The following is a 24,851-nucleotide window of genomic DNA, read 5'->3' on the forward strand; positions in this document are numbered from 1 at the left end:
GGTAGACTGGGACCACTGTGAAATACTTTCCAAACCTTTTTTTTTTCCCTGCAGCCGAGATTTTCTTATTGATTGATTTAGCAAGATGCCATACGTCAAATTGATTGATATGTTGGAACTGCTCTCTCATTGTCTTGGCTATTGAAACATGTCTGTCCGTGGCTATGAGGTCCATGTGCATTCTCCTCGATTGTAGATATTCCAATGATTTTATAAATCCCAGTTTCTCCATGGCCACTGAGGATTTACATTGGGACACCTGCACGACCACTGAACTTACAATTTTCTTACTATCCATGTCCTGAAAGTGGTAGGTGCAGTACTTGGCAGAAAATCCAGGGCTATCGCACTGTCCATCGCCGGCTAGCCTGAATAGTTTGCCTTCGAATGTACTTTCTAGAGACAATTGTTCAATTTTCCAAGCATCATTAATGGCCGGAAATAGATAATCATGTAGGAATTTGTGGTACTGCGTTATAGAAATTAAATGGAGTCCCACAAACTGAAAGAAAGACTCACTTTCTAAAACTGGAGCCACTAAAAAGTGAGGCAGCTGCACACAGTAGATTGCCTGCTGGCAGTTTCCCCAGCATCGGTTGTGCAGACCATGAGAACGTATGATTTAATCTACAGGAGGCATGTAATTTGACGTTACTGCCTTGTTTTTGACGAGTCGCATGAATCAATGGCTTCCCACATACTTCCCCTCTAACTGAATGCCCACATTTCAGCATACTTAGAATAACCATCAAACAACTGTTGAATACTATGTATTCGCCCTCTTTCATTAGACTGTCATCTGGCGTCAAAGTTGTTTCGGACTGTATCGTTGAGGGCATATCACCACAATTGAAAGAAATATCGCTGATATCAAGTTCTGATGCGTCGGTGAATACTGCTGCTGGTTCGTTCTGTCATTTCAACATCTGTTCCATCAACATTGATGGGAGAACACAACAATGTCGACAGCTTTTTGGTTGGCATTTTTCTGGCGGGTGTAGATTGTGTGAATTGATCTGTGACTACTTCCGAGCTATCTTCAATAAATTCAGTATCATCTTCTTGTGGTGGTACGGTCGCACTGTAGGAATGGTCCAGTAAAACTTTACTGGATTCTCCGGACACATTCAATTCATGTTCTGGCCATTGGACATAAGCATCTCGAGTCTCAACACGCTGAGTCTGAATTAATGGTTCCTCCATAGTGTAAATGGTCTGGCAAGCAACATCTCTCATTTTCTTCACTGTCTGTGTATGTATAGTTCGTACACCCACGGGGTAGCTAGAGGACAGATTGGAAAAGGGATGTTCAGTTTAAACAGAAGATTAAGTATAGTACAATTGACAGGAAGAAACATAATATAGTCCCCAGCACAAAACAATTTCTAAAATTATGAACTGTTTGTATCTAACCTTATTTTTGTTTCTTTTCTTTGCAACTTTCTTGACTCGAACTTCAACATCTGCACGCTGTTGCTCCGATTCGTTTCTGCATGTCTTCCCTTCCTCTTGTGCTGCAACGACTATATTTTCTGGATCCGCATAGACGGCATGGAATGACGCTGCAACGACTCCCTGAAACACAGTACTTTCATTACTATGTATCACAATATTGAAAACATAAAACACACGCGAGGACGACCACACAGGTACATCTCAATAGCTAACCACGAATTAAACATTGTGTAGAACAATCAAACGACAAGTATTCAAGCTCTGATCTAGTTCGATGGAACTGTCAGTATCCATACCTCTGGCTCCGCATCGACTGCCATGAATGATTGTATTGGAGAGGACGCCTCAGCAACTCCCTGAAACACAGTACTTGCATTAGTATGGTTTTCAATATGGTACACAACACACACTTGGGGTCGACAGCACAGGTACATATAAATAGATAACCACAAATGATGCATTGTCTAAAAGAATCATTGGATATCTAAATATGAACCGATTAATCTACTTTTTTCTCCGATTTCTTTACATCTGCATCACCTACAAGGGATGTTGTGATTGTAGAGGAAGCTCCGTCGTCTCCCTGAAACGCAGTACTTGCATTAATAGGGAAGAAAGTATAGCAAATGGAATCACGTTATATGATCACACTCGATGGAGCTGTCCGTATCCATACCTCGTGCGCTTGAAGAATATCTATGGATGTTGTAAATGTAGTGCGGACTTCCGAAAGCTGTTGCGCCGATTCGTATACGCATGGTCCCGCTTCGACTTCCCTGGAATTATTTGAATGTCAGGCTCTGCATCAAGTGCAGGGGTTGACGCCCCATCAACTGCCTGAAACATAGTACTTGCATTAGTAAGGATTACAATATTGAAAACATAACACCCACTTGCGGTCGACCGCACAGGTACATATCAATGGCTAACCAAGAATGAAACATTGTGTAGAACAATCAAACGACAAGTATTCCAGCTCTGACGATCTAGTTTGATGGAGCGGTCAGTATCCATACCTCGTGCTGCTGAAGAATATCTATGGATGTTGTCAATGTGGTGGACGCTTCAGCATCTCCCAGAAAGACAGTACTTGCATTAGTATGGATAACACTAATTGGAACTGAAAACAAACACCATGGACGATAACTAAGGTGTATATCAATTGGAAAGCACTAACCAAACATTCGGTAAAATAATTACACAATACATAAAAACTATTACTTGACATGCATAAAACAAGTCTGTAGCGGAATAGCCAAGTAAGATTACCTGATACGTTCTAGAAGTGGTTGATAATTGCGAGCACGTCACGGATGTAGAATGTTCTTGCTTCAGATTCAAGGGATAGTCAAGCAGTTGTAAAGGTAAATTATTGTATGATAATGAAATGCCAATATTAAAAATTGCCATATTAGAAAGGATGTCATGTTTTCTAAAAATCACCTTGATACGAACATCACAATTGCCAGAATAGATAATAGCAGTGTCTGACTCTCCCAATTGGTTGTTTTCAATACACCGTAGAAAAAGTACATGACTGAGATCTTGACCAAAACCTTCAAACATGCTGAAAGTACGCTGATTTTATTATCACTTTTGTATCTGTGTTTTGCTTTTTAGCCAGATCATCGATGTATGAGTTAAACAGATGGTTGTTTTTTTAACAAGTTGTAAATGTATTAAAATTATTCTTTTGCTTATACCTATGTTCATATGATTCATGCAGTTAAGTGTATATAACAATCACTTACAAGAATTCTCACCTCTCTGACAGTGTGTTGGGAAGTTGTGTGGCAAGTGGTATATTTGTGCTTATGTTCACAATATAAAAAATTGCCATGTAAGGCGACAGAATACTTGAGAGTAATGCTATTGAAAATGCGCAATATAGCACAGTTCCCTGTGCCCATATATAGATTTCGTTTGTGGGTTATGAAATCGAAAAAGAATATATTGATAAATGTCATTATTCAAAAAGCTAGACACTCATATCAATGTCGAAAGTATTACAAGGGACACAACACCTAAAATATCAATTCATCCATTCAGCTACCTACACACTACCGCAAGGCCTAAATCTAAATCCGGACACTTGACTCACCAGTGGCGGAATGTGGACGAATAGTGGGAATAGCGTTTGCAAGCAATTTTCGTGTTGTTCGCCGTTTATTCTTCTTTGTTACCCAAGATGTGGCGTACATGTTCGAGGAAAAGTGGCGGCTGCAGATGCGGTATCGATCACCCCTCTTGTCCTCTAAGACTTGTTGGACTCTACTTTCCAGCTCAACCAGTGGATATCCGCAATGTCTGACCCATTCTCTTATTCGATCAACAGTTTTCGGGAATACATGCATTGTAGTGCCTTCAGATTTAGCATGGGTCTTCGAAGGGCAACCGCTAATCGAACAGGCAGGCATTGTTGGAAATTCTGGAAAGTAAATATCGACGTTATTATACATTCTTGATGAATAAAAATGTGATACAAAAGTAAATGAATCATACAATGTTCAATGCAATGTTTGTTTAGGTCGCCGGAACTATACCAGTTCATCATGTGCGGCTTAATATTTGAATAAGTTGCAGAAATTTATAAATGATGTGACTGAACTCTGAACATGTGACTCGTCCCTTGGATGTTCTGTCTTGCACGAGAAGGAAACATGCTTACATTATAGACTGGACCCCCGAAGGATGCAATTCGATGACAATTGACACAGATGAAAATAAATAGATCTATTGATAGCATAACAATTGAAACTCAAGTCAATAGCAATGAGACAAATGAACATAGCACTATTGAGTACTCTACTCGCAAATAGATGGAAATTTAAAAAGCAACGAAATATGACTAGGATATATGGCCTTACCTTGACCAACAAACAGTTGGATTCAGCAAGCCGAGCAGTATGTTGCAGGAGAACAGGTAGATGGCTACAGGTAGCACACTGACGAGTTTGCTCGAAGCGGTCACAGAAGTTCACAGATAGCATGAAGACGAGCAGATTAGTATAGATCTCAGTGGTTCTCAGGTAGCACGTTCAGGAGTTGACTTGCAAAGCACAAAGATGTTCTCCTGAGACATATCAAGTGGTTTATAAAGTATTAGAAACGGGGGTGTTTTTGTGAATGAATGACGTGTGTATGTTGTGGTATTATGTGGTTTGCCGGGGGCTGGCCAGCGTGAGGGCAGGGGGTCCTGGAGACACGGGGTCTGAGGAGGCTATGTGAGCGATGGCCCCTGGGCGTGGGATACCTTTGAAGTGTACATGGTGTTTGGCACCTTGGCCGTTATCGACCCCGACAGCACATCATGGCAGCGCTCATCCCTGGGTACGAACTGCCTTTTATTGGGAGGGGGGGTTGGATGGGCCGGTGGCCGTGCAGACAAGGCACAGGAAGACTGCTGAATGGAGACACACTTATGTGGATTGCAGGGGGGGGTGGCCAGCGTCAGGGGAGGCCTTCCTGGAGAGACTGGGTCTGAGGAGGCCATGTGAGCGATGGCCCCTGGGCATGGTATACCTTTTGAAGTGTACATGGTGTTTGGCACCTTGGCCGTTTGCGCCCCTGACAGCCCCCCATGGCAGCGCGCATCCACTGGTGCGAAGCGCCTTTGTTCGTGGGTGGGTGGGAGCGGTGGATGGGGCGCTGGGCGTGCAGGCAAGGCACAGGAAGACTCTTGAATGGAGACGCACTTGATTCATTTAAAAAATCGAAATAACCGTTGTTGAAATGTATGTGGTGTTTTATTTTGTTTCTTATTTTGATGGCACAAAAATACAAAACTTTACACATTGTGCAGGTCAGGTTGCAGCACAGCGAGGGAAAAATCCCCTGTACTGACCGCTGTCACTGGGGAAAGTTTGTCTTATGGCACGAACGGCACAGGCGGGTATTACTCTTCGAACGCGGTGTCCAAGCCTCCCCTGAAGCCACCTTGTAAAGGAACGATAGGCCACCAGCCTGTACCACCTGTGAAAAAGAATGATACAAACTGTTTTTAAATGACCAAGATAAGTTTATTAAATGTTTGTTGTCAATGACTATTCTTGTAACTAATGGCATTCTGCTCGGACAAATGCTATCTAGACACTGCACACTATTGAACGACTTTCATGTGTTACAATGATATGTAGATGTAATTTTGGATTTAGGAGACGACCATGAAATAGTACTGGCATCAAAACCAGAGTATACTTACTCGGATTACGAGGACGAACAGTTGCGCGAAGTTCGTGCATAAGCACCATCATTATCCTCAACACGGACCGTGTGAGGCAGGCTGCCCTGAAGTCTGGCAGCTCGATGATGCATTGTGGCCGTGGACCGCCTTCCGAAATGTAGGCCGTGCATCCCGAGTTTTCACAGCAGCAGTTCTCGTCCTCTGTTGGCATTGGCTCGCACCGATTGCATGTGCACCATGTGGAAACACACAGTCCGTGCGACTAGGTCCAGTGTCTTCATCCGTTGATTCATCCTGCCAACTGCCGTCCGAAGCCCATTGTTTTCGCATGTTTCCCTTTCCAGTAGTTCCTCCTCCGTATACTCGGGCTCGTACATGTAGGGCATTATTGTAGCCATTGTGTGTTAAACAACTAAAATAATTTATAGCGGTGGTACAGGTGTTCACACGGGCTACAAGCGGCAAAGGTAGCTGACCAGAGCACAGAAACGAGTCACAGAATACTCAAAGTAACACAGAGAGAGGAATGGAATCGAAAATCTGCTGCTGTGTGTTGTGAAACGGTCTGTTTATACTTATTGAGGAAAGAGGCGTCCTGCCATTTCCATGGCGACGCGTCATTAGCTGAAGCGCAAAGATTGTTGACACGAGACGTGCTTTGGTGTTGTGAAATGGGCGGTATACGTCTGCTGATGACAGGCTCAGAGGCGAGGGATATGATTTAGTGCCGCAAAAGCAAGTTAGCCAGGGCGATGGGGCAAGTGATAGGATTATCACAAAATGGCAGCGCCCTGGTGCCTGTTTTCGCGTGCGTTTAATGGACGAAAACTCGGGTAAGGTCCATAGGAAATTTTTCTAAAATTGAGCGACTTCATCTTAAAAACACATGGCCGACCCGTAGGGACAATAACAATTTCTGACCGAACCATTCCTTTAAGTGGATGGTACGAGCGTTTAATATGCCGGCAGGAGGCTCGTAGTGGTGAGACACATGCAGGCGCGCATCCCGTGATATGCCCTGCACATTGTATTCAGTAACTCAAAATGCACACATTTACTGTTGTCTCCCAGAGGCCTGGGGTTACTTAGCTCAAGTGTCGGCTCCGACCGAAGTGCCACGCCCCATCCGTATTAATTGCAGCGTGAATTCTGGGCTCGCATCCTCAATCACTGCACTGGTGCCAGTGGCTATGTTGATGCCTCACTGTGCAGACAAAGTTCAGAGCTGTCCTCCAGTTTTAGCAGCTCGTTTCATGTAGAAGGAGAAAGACGCAGCCCTTGTCACGGAGGAGTCGCACAGAGAACGTTCGACACGTCCTCAAGGTGCAGCGGCCATCTTGGAATATACTGTATCACTATTCTAACGAACATAAGGCCCGGAGAATGTCTCCCTACTCCAGATCGTCTTTTCTCTTGTATTCGCCTTCAAGCTTCTTACTAGTAGGTTCATTTCAGATAGTCTTGTGTTACTCCTGTTATCAGTTCTTATAATTCTTTCACAAACTGTGGGGTGTATCTTCTTTATGGATTGCTTTCCATGAGTCGCTTTTGTCTGATCTTTTCCATTACATCTACTTTGGTAGCACAGGTTTCCTTGGCTGTGATCTGCTTTCTTCATGATGGCCCCCTATATTGGTGTATCATTTGTTTTATCTTGACTCTCAGGAATCTCCCTTTGTCATGCCCGCGCCGCTGGTGCACGCATTGGCAACCATCATGGACTACTTGGTACTCATTTATCCTCCTAATACTCCTTGAACAACTCCTTTTCACGCCTTGGTCTTTTATTTCCATTTGCTCAACTTTGGTTCTTTCTTTTATTCAATTAACTACATTTACCATAAGGCACCTGGCTGCAGTCCTCAATTCCTGGCTATTCTCATTCATCGTTATTGGGACCACAATCCCCAGAAGCCCTAGCGGCCAGTGCTGCTCCCACCTGCTCAGGACCAGAGAGGGAGGAGGCAGATTGTCTTCAGGTGTGCTGCTACAGGTGCTGTCAATTAGCCTGCCTCAGAACAGGGCAGGGCTGTATATAAGCAGCTGCCTGCAGGAGCACAGTGTCTTGCATCTTGAGATCTCTCCGCTCCTGTTTGCCTTGACCTGCTACTTTGTATGCTGTTCCTGTTGCTGCATTATCCTGTTTTGATCCAGTGCCCTTTCTGGGCTCCCTGCCCTGCAGCCTGCCTCACTCTAGCTGCCTACGGTCCTTGTCCTCTGGGCTCCCTGCCCTGCAGCCTGCCTCACTCCGGCTGCCTTCGGTCCTTGTCCTCTGGGCTCCCTGCCCTGCAGCCTGCCTCACTCCGGCTGCCTACTGTCCTTGTCCTCTGGGCTCCCTGCCCTGCAGCCTGCCTCACTCCGGCTGCCTACAGCCCTTGTCCTCTGGGCTCCCTACCTTGCAGCCTTCACCTCTTCGCTGCCTACAGCCCTTGTCCTCTGGTCCCTTGCAGCCTGCTCCCTCCGCTGCCTACAGCCTGTCCTCTGGGCTCCTTCCTTGCAGCCTGTCTCCCTCCGCTGCCTTACAGCCTGTATTACACTTAGCTACCTACGGCCCTGCTCCTCTGGGCTCCCTACCTCGCGGCCCTATTCTTTTGGGCTCTCTGTCTGTCGCCTACTACTAATCTCTCTCTCTGTCCTGTTCTTCTGTACTCCCTGCCTTGCAGCCTACTACAGTCCTCCGCAGTCCACTACAGTTTGCCTGCACCTAGTGCCACTCTTGACTGCAGACCTGCTTCCTACTTTGCAGCCCTTCTGTTTTCCTGACTGCTGCTCCCTTGTGCTCTTCCTTGAGTCCTCTGTACTCCACCTCAGGTTATCTACTTCAGTCTAACTGCCTTTCCTTCACTTCCTTCTGCTAGATTGCTCATTCTTTTCGCTGGATATATCTGTTCTTGTCTTCTCATGTATCTTATGTAATCCCTTTGTACAGAGCTTGCCTGTTGGTTTCCTGCAGGCAACCTCTGCCCCTTCCCTTGTCCAGTTTTCAGTGTTAGACACCCACTGCTGTTGTTCCCAGCCATGAGCATACAGCGTGGGCCTCTGTTATAGCAATCTGTGCAGAAGGCTGGAGTTTCCTAAGGTTCGTGGAACACACTTTCCCATTTCAGCATACACCTCAAGAGGGAATCCAGTTTGTTTGTACTTTTGTATCTTTTGCCCCTTTTGGCACACAGCTACAGTTTCCTACTCTTCTTTCTTGTTGAACTTACTGCTGTGTGTGCTTATCTGCTACCTTACTTCAGCACAGCCCCCCAAAACCTACATGGGTACCCTGTTCCACTCTTGACAGAGTGCCATTCTTGACACCCTTATACATGTTTCTCAGCATGTATAATATGCTCTTCTCTTCCCACGGTATAGGTATCTGTCTTTCTGGGCCCTTTTCCAACATTTATTGGTGTTCTTTCTTTTTGTTGAGGTTCCACTTTTTCAGCTTCACTGTTTATCGTCAATTCTACTGATGCGAGTTTTGGCTGTTCTATAATGTTCCCCTTTTGGCCTCCCGTTCTCCCTGTTACCTTGGATACGGTGGGGAAATTTCTCCAGGGCCCCTTTTTTCCACTTGGGGTCTGCTCTGTTGTCTGTTCTTCACATCTGTCTTCACCGGTGTCCCGCTTTCCGTGTTCCATCACTGTGCAAGCTGGTAACGCTGTTGGTATCCGGATGGTTTGCTGCTTATGCAGCATAGTGGTTTTGCTGTTGTTCTGGGGGCATCCTTCCCACCACGGTCTGTTCCTCGATTTCTCCCTCGAGCGTCTGGTTCTTTTGCCATCGCTCCGAAAGCAGTTTTAAAGCTCCCTGACTCCCCTCGTGGGACTCCTCCCCTTTCAGGTGATATGTGGCATGGAGGCCTCCCCTGTAAGCATATGCGTCTATGCCTTAACTCGCGTCCGCCTCTCCTCTCCTCTTCTCATCCCAGTTGAATGGGAAATTCTGTTCAAAGGGACATATCCTCTTTCTGGCTGGCAATAGTATATTTACATTTTTTTTGCTTCTCCCAACTCTGGATTGTGTACTGTTTTGTGCATTTGACATTCCAATTTATGCCACCATGGGATGTGACGTGGTGGTGGTTGGGGGGGGGGGAGGGGGTTCCTCACAGGAACACGAGTCCTTGTCCCCAAAAGGGGAGTCTCTCCCAGTGAGGTCCCAGTTTCCTCGACCCATAGATAGGATATTGCGGATTGGGTTAGCCTCACAGGGGGTGTGGGGTCTGGTGGAGAATGGATGAATTCCCTTGATTCGTTAAAGGTTCCCAGTATGTAACTCCAGTGCTAGCAGATGTTTTCTAGTCTGTTGAAGACCTCCATAGTATCCCTCAGCCTTTTTTTGCAGTTGGGTTTAGCTGTTTATCTATGGTTTGAGAAATGGGTTCAGTAAGTGTACCAATGCCACTATTGGCCTTATGGGTGAACAATTTTGTGCTACTTGGGTAGGATGTAGATTATGTAATTTTTGGTAATTTAAAAAAAGGAAATCCCATTATTTATGGATTAGGCTGAGCCACCCATTCCTGTAGACATTTAGTGGGATTTTAGTTTATCATAATGAAGTGTCATTCTCTAACATAGCCTGTTGGTTTGATTGTTCCCTGTCCTTGCTCGGTGTCCAAAGCGACTAGGGACATAAAGTATCGGATTCGGCTTGTGCTAATGCTACTACATCCAAGACACATCTTGCGTATTGAGTGATTTACTTTGATCATTGAAACAAGCCTAATCGGGCCAAATGAGCTTGGGCAGTACATAATTTAGACACTTGGCCAGGACTATTTATCTTGGTGTGTAAATTTAAAAGGGCGATGGCCCATTATAAAACAGATGCCAATTGGTCTTGCTTAGGTTTCACTAATATAGAGATGGTAGATTCAGCTACCGACCAAGTTGCTGAACTTGATTGCTTAACTAATATTTTTATTAGCTTTTTTGCAATGTGTTGGAACAAAACAGCAAGATTTAAAAAATGCAGACCCAACCAAGAAGCACAGTGTAAAGATAATGTATTGTGGTGGAACAAAATAACAGCAACATTAAAAAATGCAGCAGTACAGCAATGGGATCGTCTCCTACCACCTAGTTTTAGCTGCAGGCTGTGAAGGCGAGAACTGGCAGGGCTGGTGGTGCCAGGGCGAACAGGCAAACTGGCCTGGAAAGCTGCCCAGGATATGCGCCCTTTGCCTGTGCAATTCGCTGGCTGCCATGGGGGAGAGGTTCAAATGGCGGTGTTCCCAGGTCACGAGACCTGGAACACCAATGTGATGTGGCAATAGGGACTGTATCACTTTATGAACCTGCTTTACCCAAGCAATCTACAGCAAAGAGTCCTTTGGGTCGACTAGGTTCATACCTAGTAGACAAATAGCCTTCCTTTAAAAGTTAGAGCGAGATTTGGCTGCAAAAGGAAAGCTTTTAAATCGTTGATCCCCGAATGGATTTGTTTGAGTACCTCTGTGTTTGGTTACTTTCTCTCCTTTTGACAAAGGTGCAGGAGGATGAATCGTGAATGAGATATAGTGGAATCCCAGAGAACACTATTTTGATACAGAATTCAGTATCGGATCCTTAATCTCCTAAAAATGTGATCTCATTAAGATGACTAGAACAAAAAATGTTTTGTTGAAGGTAGAGCAAACGTGGTGTGTCCTCTCTGGCTGAATAGGTGATTATTTCAGGTCATGCAACATATTGTGAAGTTATTCGCTGACATATTCTTTAACTTGTTTTGGGACTACAGTAAGAGGGGTTCGTTGTATTCTGATGTTGTTCCTCCAGGAGCGGGTTTCCGTTTCATCCTATCTCTCCAATAGCAGCTAGCATGCTCTCAAGATCAATTGCTCAGCAGTATTCATTAAGTGGTTCCTCTAGCCTTTGTTCCAGAAGTTTTGAAGAGATCCGGCTATAAGGAGGCAATGTCTTGCTTCAGGTCTTGGACTAAAGATTTTAAGTCTGATTTGGTTGCAGGTAATGAATTTGATTGTGAGGGGCCCATTTCCTGCTGACTAGGCAAATTAGGATGAGGGCCGGAGGAATCCTTGCACAAAGGGCTCTCTTGCATTCCACATGGCTTTAGTATGTTGATCCAACGTCCTCTGTGTCAAGGGAGCAGATTTGGACTGAGCTGTGAGACAATGGGCCGTTGCCTGTGACTGCTGATTTTATCCTTTCCCGTTGCCCAGAGCCCCCTATATTCAGGAGTTTAAAGAGACTTACAAAATGAGGTTGCATGTCAGATGTAGATACAGATCCAACTTCAGCTAATAGAGGAAGTCTGATATACATAAGGTGAATTGGCAGATGAAACCCAAAAGGTTGGCCGCCTCTGGTTTCACATTGTCCTTCATGCTTAAAATATCATCTCTGCAGGCCCCCGATGAGGCAACTGGTTCCACAGGTCCCTGGTGAGCACACCGCCTGTGGCACTTTAGAAGGAGTCTGATACACTCGGGATATTTTTGTTTCTTTTAATGAAATTGTACAAAAAGGCCTTTTATCTCACCATTGCTAAAGGGGTTTCTCTGCCTATCTAAAGTAATTAAAGGTGCTCTTCTGTCAGCAAGTCCAAAGTAATGTCATCTGTCCCAAACGGAACACTATGACCCTACCACTAATATGAACAGCTAAAGTAGACCAAAAGAGTCATCTCTTGGTTGTTTCCCTTAATGCCTTCTTGGTTGTGGCTTGTATCTTGGCTCCTTGTAATGTCAATAACGCAAATGTCTCTTTAGAAATATAGTTCTTGTCCTCCTCTTCTGACACCCTCTTGGGGGTGGTTCCTTATGAGCTCTTGTAGTTCACCCCAACTGTTCATTGTTTTTGTACTCTATTGTTATGAATATTGTTTTTTGAGACCTATGTTCACTCCATCACAGCAGTTATCTGGCGTAATTTGTGGGCCAGATCAGTTGACTACACAGTTGCTGTAGTGGATTTCCTAAAAGCAATTTTGTATGAAATTTCAATTAATTAGTTGAGTAATTATTTTAAGAAATGGGCTGATGTTAATAATGTTGAATTCATTTTAATGGGAATTTAGTATTCGATTTTATGTTTTTTTTCCCCCCTTTTGTGTGCAATATTAGTGGATTTGTATGTATTGTTGTTCTGTGTAATTGTGGCAGGTTTCCATTTTAACCGAAAACACAATAAAAACTCTGGATTCTCGCTGTGTCCCTCTCCTAGCCCGACCAATCGTGGGCTCTTCTTCCTGTTCCATGGTGTAGTTGTTCAACCATGTTCCTCCACCTGTCCCTTTACTCTCCCCATGAACAGGATGGACCCTCCCGGAAACTCCCTGCTGTCATCTAAAGTGCTGATCTCTTGTTCTTACTGGCCTAAGCTAGTCCACCTCTATCCTGCTCTCTAGTTCACCAGTCCCTACTTCTGATGATATCCCTTGTCTTCCACTTGCCAAGAGCACTACTTCCAAGAGCAGTACTTCCTCTTAGGGGAACCCCTCTTTTCTTTGTGGGGCTCCCTTGTGTCCCATTCTTTCATACAAGGCTTTTTGGTGCCTGGGACCCACTTACCTCAAACTCTCCTTAAATAACTCCCTGCTAGATCCCTTCGGTCTTCTAGCTCCAACTCTCTGCAGATCAGATGCTTTTCCAAGCAGAGAGTGGAGAGTAGATTTCTCTTCCCCAGGAGCCTCCTTCTAGAATGGCCTCCCTTGCCCCTCTCAGGCTTGAGCCAGATCTCCTTAAGTTCCGGAAGCTTCTCAAGACCCTTCTTTTCTTTTCTTCGTCCACTCTTCTTCCCCCTCCCCCCTCCCCTGCTAAATCCCTCTGTCACATTCTTACTGGCTACGTGGTTCCTTCTGAGCCATACAGGGCACCAGACCCTCCCCACCCAGTCTACCCTAGCACTTTATTCTCCCCTGGCCCCCCCCTGCTCCCCTCACCTCCTCTTCCCCCCCAAATAAAACAGGACTTGTCTTACCGGGCACCCTCTTCCTGTACTAGCCTGGTGGGGCCTACACATCTACTGAGCCTGATCCTTCCTCACACTTAGCATGTGGTCCCTCATTCCCTGCACTCCCAGCGTCCCCACTCCCCTGCACTTCTTTTACTGCACTTGCATACTCCACGTCACAAGGCCTAGTAGGACCGTTTTTGTTACTCTTCATCCCTGCTCCCCCCCCCCCCCCTCTCTTGTGCTGCCTTTTAAATGCACCTTTTGCAGTATAGGCACATTATAAATAAAAATATCCCCTCCGCTCACCAAACCTCACTCCTAGATCTTGACTGTTCTGCACAATATTCCCCTCCTTACAGATGGTACTTGTCCCTTTTCTCTCCTAGGTGATCCCTCTACGCAGCTCCCAAGCAATTCCACTCTCCCTCTAGCAACCCAGGACCATCCGCCTGCCTACGCACATTTCTCTCCTCCTCTATGAAGTCTCTTCCCTCCTCTATATTGCTTGCTTCCTCCTGGCATGGGATCTCCAGAACAGGGTTCCTCTGTTTCTGTGTATCTCCCAAGGCTTAATGATGACTCACTGGGCTGTCTCCCTTCTTAAAGTCCCCCCCCCCCCCCCCCCGGTCCCCCCCCCCCCCCCCCCGCAACCCCTGAACCCACCCAGCCCCGGTGGTGCTTGAACATTAGTTGCACCTGTGATAGATATGTGGGCTAAACAGTTTTTTGGTTCAGCTATGTGCTCCGGTACATTTGCTCTGCAGGGAAGGAGGGATGGCAAACTTAACCGAAGTAATCTCTCAAGTCTCCTCTTGGGATTTCACGTAGCTCCACCTCCAAGGCTACAAAATTAGAAACATTGTCTAGAACTGTTGGAATAATAAATTACACCCTCCTAGAATATTGAACTGATCTCTAGCGGTTTTGCCTTTCCTCTTCAATTTTAAAAACATTTTAAAATTTGGTCGAAATGACCACAGCCCCTGCCCCCCCCCCCCCCCCCCCGGTACTGACCGCCCCCACCTCCCCAGCCCCCAACACACTAGTGAGAGAATACTAGTACCAGCAGACTGGCCTTAGATTACAACCAGGCCAGCTGCCATTTTAGATATTTAACTCTGGCTGGATATATATTTGTGATCTCCAGCCCTTCTTGAGCCCATCTGCCCTTGACTGTACTAATCTGGCTCCCTTTGCTCTCACCAGAGGGGGACATCTTTACTCCGGAATGCTTTCGTAAGCCTGAGGTTTTCTGTTCCATTCACAGATCATTTGCCATGTGTAAATAGGTGCTTGCCAGATCGGAAGAACAATACAAATGTTTCTTCCCCTTGCATGATGAGCGTTTGGTTTTGCTTTCCTTTTTCATTCACAACTTGCAGCAATGTATCTGTGTGGATCCTGTGAACCACATGGTTCATGGAAATTGTAACAGTTTGCCTCTGGCAGTGTTGCCAGAGGCCTTATTATATCGAGCATATTTTCTGAGCTTCCACAATGTTGCATCTTTGTTATTTTAAAGGGAATATGTTTGCTTCCACAGTTAGTTATGTGGATCTGGCTGGAGGAAGCTTCAAGCTCCCTACACCCTGTGGGAAGTGGAGTGGGGGCCCTTTGCCATGGCGGGTCTTGGGGGTGGGGGCTGTTAAAATGGCTAAATCACACCCTTTCTCTATGGGACTACCATGTAGGCTTTGTCCCCCTGGATTCCTAATAATGTATTCCTAGTACCTCATCGGTCGCTGGGCTTGTGGTTTCATTGATGAATGTATGTTACCTAGCAGCTAAAATTATAAATGTTCTTTTATAACGAGATTATACTCCTGCGTCCCGTCCCCTTTCCCCCCATACTCATGAGACATCTCTCCGTCCTGTGGGACGGGTCTGGAGCACATTGTAAAAGGCATCCAAAAAAATGTCCTTCCTCTTTCTGCACGGGGCCCGGCACGTGGCCGTAACCCCGCCCACATTGGCTCTGCCCCGCGCATCGCCCATCAGTCCTTTTCTCCGCTCGTTCTGACTGGACACACTTGCATCCTCGGAAGATTTTCTTCCCTTTTTCCTCTCTGGCTCTTGCTAGCGATCGTGTACTTGTCTGTCGTTCAAACTAGATTTTCCAGATTGTTCATCGTGTCACTGTAGTTTCGCGAGGGCGGATCCCCATCCTCTTTAGAGTGCTTGGTTCTGGATCACCGTTGGGACTCCTGTTTTTACTGCAACTCCCTTTCGGTCTGGGCACTTCAACGTCGGTTGGAGCGGTGGGAGAAGGTGTTCTGACAAGCTCCTCCACATTTTCGGGTGTTCATCGACGAGAATAAAAAACGCCCGGTAAGTTCTTTACTTTTCAGAGCACCCCGGCCGGGGGGATACCTTTCCAGGTTCCTCAGGAGAATTGATCGCTCTGTCACCGCGGTTTCACCCTGAGGTGCCCGTTGGGCCTAATAATTGTACCAGAGTTTTCTCAGAGGGTCTCCGTAAGGGGCCTGTGGATACCGGAGCACGCTCTGAGGCCCCTCCTGTGGGGGCTGTTTGTAGACCCAGTTCTACTGAATCGTGGGATACCAGAGCTCGCTCTGAGGCCTGTCGGCTTCCCTCAAAAATAAGACTGGGGTGCGCCCCGAGACCTTGGTGGGGCTTGCTGTTACCGAACGGATGTTAGAGGCCCGCGCGGATAAGGCCGTCACCGGATGTGGGTCTGAGGTCCCTCTTTCAGAGGCTAAAGTTACCAACATTTTTGAGCGGCCTGACAAGGCCTTACCGGTGAAGGCTGTTTCTCACCGTTCCCGCTCTTGCGGCGACACCAGATCTGTTGAGGGGGGAAAGAAGGAAAGTTCTTCTTTTACCGGCAGTGCCGAGGTCCTTCCTGGGAAGGCTGATTTGGCGGTTGGTATGTCGCAGAAACATTCCAGGCCTCATAGTACCGGCTCTGCCGAGGTTCCTTATGTTAAGGCTAAAGTTAAGACCCCTGATCCATCGACGGGGACCCCTGCCTCACTTCCTCACGTGCCGCAGTTCCCTTCAGGTGATGACAAAATGGCGCCCGTTCCCGCCATGACCGCAGCAGCCATTTTGGGTGCTAACCCTACAACTACGCCATCGGCCTCCGGTGTAGGGCTTGGTTCCTTGGGTGAACCTCATCGGCCAGTTTACGCCCGGATGCCTCTTCCGCACAATGTTTCGTTGCCTGCGGGGTCAGCACCTTTGATGTATGTGGATACGTCGGTGGAGGGGCCTGTGTGGCACCCTTCCCCGTTACGTACCTGGATTTGTCCACCTCGTGAAAGGCCTCCTCAGGTTCCGAAACAGTCCCTGGAGGAGGCCTTTTTCGGTATATTTCAAACGTTTATGCGTACCGACCCCATGAGGGAGTATTTCAATGGGCTTTTTAGGGAGATGTGTCCGCCCGCGCCTCCGGCTCCACCCGTTCCTCCGGTGGTTCCGCCGGCGCCTCCCTTGCCTGCGGTGCCTCCCTCTACTCTTCTGCCTTTGCCTCCATTGTCCCCTGTGGATAAGGCAGTGCCTGACACGGTTCAGCAGGATCCTGACCTGTCGGATGATGCGCAGGGCTATCAGGACAACGAGGACCTGCCCCGCTCTATTGCGGCTTTTCGTGACCGGATACTGGACATGATGTGCTTCTTAGATGATCCGGTGCCCGAGACACCCGATCAGCAGGAGGGTGTGCTTTCTGGGGCATTCACCCCGTCTCCTTTGGAGCGTACCGGCCTGGTCTTGCAGAAGGACGTTCTGGCCGAGGTCCGCAGGGTCTGCAAAAAGCCACACTCTGGACATTTTGTCAATAAGAAAATTGACGCGAGATACAGGCTGCTTTCTTCGGAAGAGGTGGCCCTGTCGTCTTGTCCGCCCCTCCCTCCTCCACAGTGGTGGCCGCGGCCACTTTGCAATCCAGGCCTGCAGCATCCTCTTCCACGACGGCTACTCAGGTTCTGGGAAAGGAGGACAAGCTCCTTGACTCCCTTGGGAGGAAAATCTTTGCCAACTCGGCCTTGCAGCTCAGGCAGGCCAACGCCGAATTGGTGTTAGCGGGAGCTAATATGCGGATGTGGAAAGGACTGTCGGAATTTGAGGAGTTTATCCCGGTCGAGAAGCTGGAAGACTTTAAAGGGGGTTTATCCGACGCCAGGGTCTTGGCCTGCGGCTCATCACGTAGACACCTCGGCGCGGGGCCTTATTCTGGGGGTTGATACCTCACGGCAGGTGTGGCTGCATGCCACTAAATTCTCAAAAGAAGTGCAGGACAAGGTGTTGGGCCTTACGTTTGATGGCAAGGAGCTCTTTCATTCTACAACAGATGTAGAGCTCACCAAGACGAAGGATAGCACTCAGACAGCTAAGTCCTTGTCGGTCCTTGTTGAGACTCCTTTCAAAACCCAGAGACCGTTGTCGCAAAGTCGACCTTCCTCTGGATTTAGGGGCTGTCTCGACCGAAAATCTTGCAGAGTGGATACCCCTGCGGGGAACAACCGCCGAAGGCAACAACAGACATGGTTTTTTTCCTGCTCCTTGGCCTCCTCCTCAGGTTCAGGTGGCAACACCACCGATAAACCTACTAAATGAGGGTTCTCTGCGCTAGCACGAGACCCTGGTGGGAGGACGCATTGCGTCTCATTGGGAGGCGTGGCAGACCATCACAGAAGACAGATGGGTCTTGTCTGTCGCTCGGGCGGACTTCCGCTTACCACAACTCTCTACCCCACCCGTCAACCCTCCTTTTCAGCTATCGGGCTTGCCCTCCCTCAAAGCAGAGGTTCAGAAACTTCTGGACCTCAGAGCTGTGGAACCCATTCCTCTTGGGAACGAGGGGGGGGGGGCTTCTACTCCCGGCTGTTTACGGTGCCCAAACCCAACCAGGCTGGCCTGCGCACCATCCTAGACCTTTCCCAGTTCAATCTTTTCCTACCCCAAGAGAAATTCAAGATGATCACGCCCAGCTAGAGTCGGTCCTCCCTGCAGATGGGCGATTGGCTCAGTGTGGTGGATCTTCAGGATGCGTACATGCATATTCTGATTTGGAACCCACACAGGAGATATCTGTTTCTCTCTGGGAGAGGAGCACTTCCAGTTTTGGGAGAGGAGCACTTCCAGTTTTGAGTGCTTCCTTTTGGCCTCAGCTCAGCACCGCGTGTCTTCACGAAGATGTCGGTGATTGCGGCCTATCTTCGTCTCCAGGTTATCCATGCGTATCCATATTTGGACGACTGGCTCTTACGCAGCCCTTGTCCGTTGGTAGCAGCGGGCAATCTCCAGTCTCTCCTTCAGCTCCTGTTCCATCTTGGGCTGTCGGTGAACTGGCGGAAATCTTCCATGACAGTCTTGCAGGACCTGGTTTTCCTGCGTTTTCCTGCGTTTTCGCTGGAACACGATCGACTGCAGAGTGTACCTGACTGGGGACAGAATGGCGGATCTGTTAGCCACGTGTCAGATGTTTGCACAGTCAGAGAGCATGTCAGCCTGGTGGTTCCAGAGGCTTCTGGGCCTCATGGCCTCGTGTGTGCTGGCTCTTCCTCTTGCTCGTCTCAAGATGAGACGGACCCAGATGGCTCTTCGGAGTTCTTGGCGTCAGGCTGTGGAACCGGATTCTAAGCTGATAATAATTTCGGCTTCCATGAGAGTGGACCTGGAATGGTGGTCATCTCTCAGCAACCTGTCGGTGGGTGCGGGGTTTCAGGACCCAGCTTCTATGGTGATGGTCACGACGGACTCCTCCCTCCTGGGGTGGAGTGCGACGTTAGATCTTCTACAGGTCTCGGACCACCGGTCGCCTCAGGACAAGCTCCTTCACATAAATCTGGAGCTTCTGGCGATCTACCTAGCGCTCAGGGCGTTCAGACCGATCATTGCCAACAACGTGGTCCGCATACGCACGGACAATGTGGTGTCGATATATTACATCAACAAGCAAGGGGGAACAAAGTCTCCCCCCACTCCCCTCCCTCGTGGACCTGTCTATCCAGATTTGGGAGTGGGCCGTGCTTCATGGTGTCTGGCTGCTTGCAGTGCACATCCCGGGCCAGCTGAATGTTACAGCGGATGCCCTCAGCCGGCGGACAGTGGTCAGCTACGAGTGGGAGTTGAAGGCGGAGGTCCCCTCATGGTTCTTCTTGCGTTGGTGCACACCGGAGGTGGATCTCTTCACTACGGCGGTGAACAAGAAGCTTCCTCGGTATGCCTCCAGAGGGGGGCTGGGAGCCTCCTCTCTGGTGGATGCGCTCGAGATTCCATGGCACAACATGAGAGTTTATGCCTTCCCGCCTCTAGTCCATCGAGCAATTTGGAAGCTGAAGAACTCTGAGAACTGCTCCCTTCTACTGATAGCTTTGTGGTGGCCGGCCAGGTTTTGGTTCTCAGAACTTCAACACCTGTCGGTGTATCAGCCGATCAGGTTACCAGTGACCCCCGATCTTCATCAAGGGGAACAGCCGATGTGGCACCCCTCCCCACAATCGCTCAGCTTGGCGGCATGGTGCCTGAGTTCAGGTCTTTAGAGCATCTTAACTTGTCTATGGATAACATGCGTATTATCCAGGCAGCCAGGAAACCCTCGACCAGATCCCAATACAGGAGTAAATAGCTCAGGTTCTGCCATTGGTGTTTGGGAAAGCAGTTGGACCCAAGGGTGGCTACGATTTGACACTGTGCTGTCCTTCGTGTCCTCCATAGCAGTGTCGGTGTTCGCGTTCTGTCATGCAGAACTTACCTTTCAGCGGTCTCTGCTTATCTTTCTACAGACCAATGTTCCTACTCTCTAAGTGGTTAAGAGGCATTTTGCAGGCTTAACACGCCTCTACCCTCCAATTCGTAGTCTGCACCCGCCGTGGGACCTAAATGTAGTCCTGACGGCGCTGTGCCATAAACCTTTTGAACCCATATCCACGTTGGACCTGAAGTACCTATCCTGGAAAGTGTCCTTTCTGGTCACTGTTAACTCAGCAAGGCTTGTGAGTGAGCTCCAGGCCTTGTCAGTGGAGCATCCCTTCTTGGTCTTTCACAAGGACAAGGTAGTCTTACAGACAAACCCTGCCTTTCTACCGAAGGTGGTAACTGAATTCCATCTGAATCCGTCGATCTCCCTGCCGGTCTTATTTCCGAACCCTACCTCAGAGGCAGAAAGGGTTCTGCACTGTCTCGATGTCAGAAGGGCTCTTAAGTTCTACCTTGACAGGACTTCCAAGCTTTGGAGTTCTTCTCAACTTTTTGTGACTTTCGGTAACCCTCAGGGTAAGCAGGCGTCTAAGGCTACTATTTCTCAGTGGATCGCCGCCTGCATTAGTCTTTCACCGTCCACGGGCTGAAATCCCCTAAGGGTATTCATGCACACCTGTTGCGGGGCAAGGAGGCTGCGGTTGCTTTTCAGAAATGTCCCCTGGGAGTCCATCGCTAGGGCAGCTACTTGGGCCTCCCCACCCGCTTTTTGTAAGCATTATTGTCTTGACATGAGTTCGAGAGCTGATGCTCAGTTTGGTCAGGCTGTGCTGAAGAACCTTTTTCAATAAGGGGTATTTCCATCCACCCGTAGTTCCTGTTAGGAGTGCTTGGGAATCTCCCATACGTATGGAGGAAAGGGGACGGGACGTAGGAGTATAACCAGGTTACTCACCGTAGTGACCACCTTACTCCTAGTCCATAGTCCCCTTTCCTCCATACGCCCGCCGTCCCCTCTAATAAGGTTCCTCTGTTATTGCTAATCGGTCTCTGACCTGGCGATAGAAAAGGACTGATGGGCGATGCGCGGGGCGGAGCCAAGGTGGGCGGGGTTACGGCCGCGTGCCGGGCCCCGCGCAGAAAGAGAGGAAGGATACATTTTTGAAAAAAAAAAATTGGGTGCTTTTTACAAAGTGCTCTGGTCCTGTCCCACAGGACGGAGAGATGTCCCATAAGAATGGAGGAAAGGGGACTATGGACTAGGAGTAAGGTGGTCACTACGGTGTAACCTGGTTCATACAAACGAGTGGTTTCTAAGCTTCTGTGTTGTGCTGCGTTGTCTTGCTTCCAAGACAAACGTGTTGCCTCTGAGCTATCCTTCATCCCTGAGTTAAGCTGGACTGAATGAGGTGGCACTGTCGTATAACACTTTTTTTACTTTAAGCAATTCAGGATTTGTGATCACCTTTGTGACTTTCCTGGCAATATAAGAACAAAAGTGACACTGCCGATATTATTCCTATTCTATTTTTCTCAGGCTACATGTACACTCTTCTAAAGCAAGTGCAGTACCTGCTCCTGTTTTGAAGAATTGTTTGGCGGCTACTTTGGCTGAAACCCACACTCTTTGAACATCACAATTGTTGTCTTCAAAAGGGGATGCAGTTTTGCACAAACTTTGACAGCATATGCAGACCTGGTTTAAACATCCATCATCTTGTTACTTTTTGTCTGTATAACCTGGTTATGAGGTAGTTAGGCAAGTGGGACTTCAGAGTAAGTATAAATTACCTTCATAGTGATTGTAGTGTTCTTAATTTAATTCTTGGTGTTTGCTCTTCCTCACAACATGCCTTATTTTAAGGCAGACCACAATCTCTGATGGGTACTTCAGAGGTGGAGTACCAGAGAGACATGCTATTTTACCCACTTAAGCAGTTTTGTTTCTAAAGTTTGAACTCACAAATTCAGTACCAACTTTAATAATCTGTACATTATTGACTAATGCCAAACACCCAACCAGATATTGAATGGCAACTTTGATTGCTGCTGCATTCACATTTTAGAGTCTTGCTCCACACTTAACGCTTTGTAGCCTGCATCCAGACGAATCTGGATTGGGTGCTTGCAGGAAGGAATTTAGGGGTCAGGTTTGCATCTTACTCCTGTTTTAAACAGTCTGTGTAATGCATAGTGGACCAGCATCATGGTATATACACATCACTGTGTTACCAATATATTTTAAATTCATGAGTTTAAGATTTCCCAAACTGCAAAAGAAATGCACATTTTGGACTGCCTATGAATGCATACTCTATCCCTTGTGAAGTTCTGTCCACAGACTAATGTTCATCTCTCACTGATTAGTGCTATTCTCTCGTTTTATGTTTGACATGAGGTGAAATGATCATGGTAATTTGGAGGATGGTGACGAGAGCTGGTTTATTGGAAATTGTGCTCACTTCTCTAAACCTCGGACAATTCTTTTATATAGTGCAAACTAGTAGATTTTCAAAAGTGTGCTTAATTGCTGACCTTTTTATCCAACAATTAATCTATTTAGGTTCCTGGCAACTCTTGCAAATTCCAGTGATTTTTTTTGTTTTTTTTTTTTTTTTTTTTTTTTTTTTTTTGGCACTAAGAACCATGCTTTTGGTTAATATACTAATTTTAAAAATCACTTCTTATGAAACGGTATTAACTTGATTTTTTTTCACTTGAAGGTTGGCAAAATGGAAGAGGAGATGGTGGAAGCTATGATGGAGGAATCGGACTCATTCATGAAGGGAAAAGAAAGGAAAACCTACCACAGACGCAGGGAAGGTGGGCAAGAGGATGACGTCTGTGGCATGGTGCAAACACAGATTGACGGAAGTGAGGTGACTCATGACATTAACAGCAATGTTCAGATGGTGATGATGGAGCAGTTGGATCCCACACTACTCCAAATGAAGACTGAAGTCCTCGATGGAGGTATTCCTCAGGAAGTTGACCCTACCGTGGACGATACCCAGATCATCACACTGCAGGTGGTCAATATGGAAGAGCAGCCTATAAACCTTGGGGAGCTTCAGCTTGTTCAGGTACCTATGTCCATTAATGTTTCAGATGACACTACCACAGTAGAAGGACTTCATGCTGCTTATGAACATGAGATTAATAAAGATGGGCTTCAAGACGGGGAGCCTATGATCTGCCACACCCTACCATTGCCGGAAGGGTTCCAGGTGGTGAAGGTGGGTGCAAACGGTGAAGTGGAGACCTTGGAGCAAACTGAACTTCACACTCCAGAAGAGAATAGTTGGCATAAGGATCCAGAATACCATCCACCAACCAAAAAAATTAAGAAAATGAAAAAAAGCAAACTGCGTTACACAGAGGAAGGCAAGGATGTAGATGTGTCTGTGTATGACTTTGAAGAGGAACAACAGGAAGGTTTGCTGTCTGAAGTTAATGCAGAGAAAGTAGTTGGTAACATGAAGCCTCCAAAGCCAACGAAAATTAAAAAGAAAGGTATGTATATTACATTTATTCTAAAGCAGCTTTTGGCCTGGACCCTTTGGTTTGGTTCTTGATCTATTAGGTCTGTTTCTCTTACAGATGAAGCCATTGGCACACTGTTCCCACTTGCTGACAGATGCTGCCAACAAACCAATGTTTGTCCTTAAGACCACTGAGGAGAATGTTGTTCAGTACCCTGAAGTTTTAAGTGGAGAATTGGGCATTAGAACCCATACAGGTTATGCATCTATAGGAACCAATTTCCACTAGTAAAAATATGAACTGTGGAAGCTCATCTAGAAACCTTTAGTAGCAACACTAAAATTCCCAAATTAAGGGAAAGACATTTTTGACCTGCAGTATACCATTTCAATTATACTGACTAATGTTGTGAAAATCTGAATTCAGCAAAATATTTCATTCAGGGTGATTAGTGACATTTCTCAACTGATCCTTGTCTCTGCTGTTGCCAGAATCCTGTGTTTGCTCGTATAGTGCACCCTCTCCACCCCAGACCCTACAAGTCCAACACATAGCTTTCCATCAAGCATAATGCATCATGCTAAATCGTGTCTTGAGAGTAGCATACAAAATCATGTATGTGCCTTTTGTTTATTGTAAGAAAATCATTTGATTTACAGATCAGTATTGTTTTTGACAGTTTGCAAAGAAATGATTGCAGTATCAATTTTCTAAGCTGAACATTTATGAACACATTCCAAGGGACATTAGTGACAGACTATATCTTCCATTCTGACATGCATTAATATGTCAAAGATTATTATTAAAAGAAGACCAGGATGTGTGATGCTGTGGCTTAACCATCCAAACTGATGGCATACTTTTTATCACTAATAACTATTGTGTGGTGGACTTCCAATTCAAGGAGAGTGTCCATCCCTAAAGCCCAAGACATGTTACCACTATAATTTACTACGGTTAGCAACGTTATTATTTTTGTTGGGTCGTTTTAAATCCACTTTCCCAAAATGATGTTGGCTAATTGCCCCAACTTAAACATTTTTTATTGTTAATAGAAAAAGAAATTACTAGTAATACACAGTGCAATATAGAACACACGTTTTTCAGTTGAAGTCGAACGGTTCCAGCACGTAATTATATTTTTTTTGGGCTTGTAC

The 24,851-nt window shown here is 46.8% G+C and overlaps 1 protein-coding gene across 1 annotated transcript in view; it reads left to right on the forward strand.

The window, feature by feature from the left end:
• Positions 1–24,851, forward strand: part of CTCF (CCCTC-binding factor) — a 601,567-nt gene that overhangs the window by 64,635 nt on the left and 512,081 nt on the right. Inside the window, exon 2 of the mRNA XM_069604497.1 lies at positions 22,935–23,724. Coding sequence (XP_069460598.1) covers positions 22,944–23,724 — 781 coding nt within the window. The 5' untranslated portion in view covers positions 22,935–22,943. The remainder of the gene's footprint in view (positions 1–22,934; positions 23,725–24,851) is intronic.

Source organism: Ambystoma mexicanum, chromosome 1p, assembly GCF_040938575.1.
Source record: "Ambystoma mexicanum isolate Mex_15411 chromosome 1p, UKY_AmexF1_1, whole genome shotgun sequence".
Lineage (NCBI taxonomy): Eukaryota > Metazoa > Chordata > Amphibia > Caudata > Ambystomatidae > Ambystoma > Ambystoma mexicanum.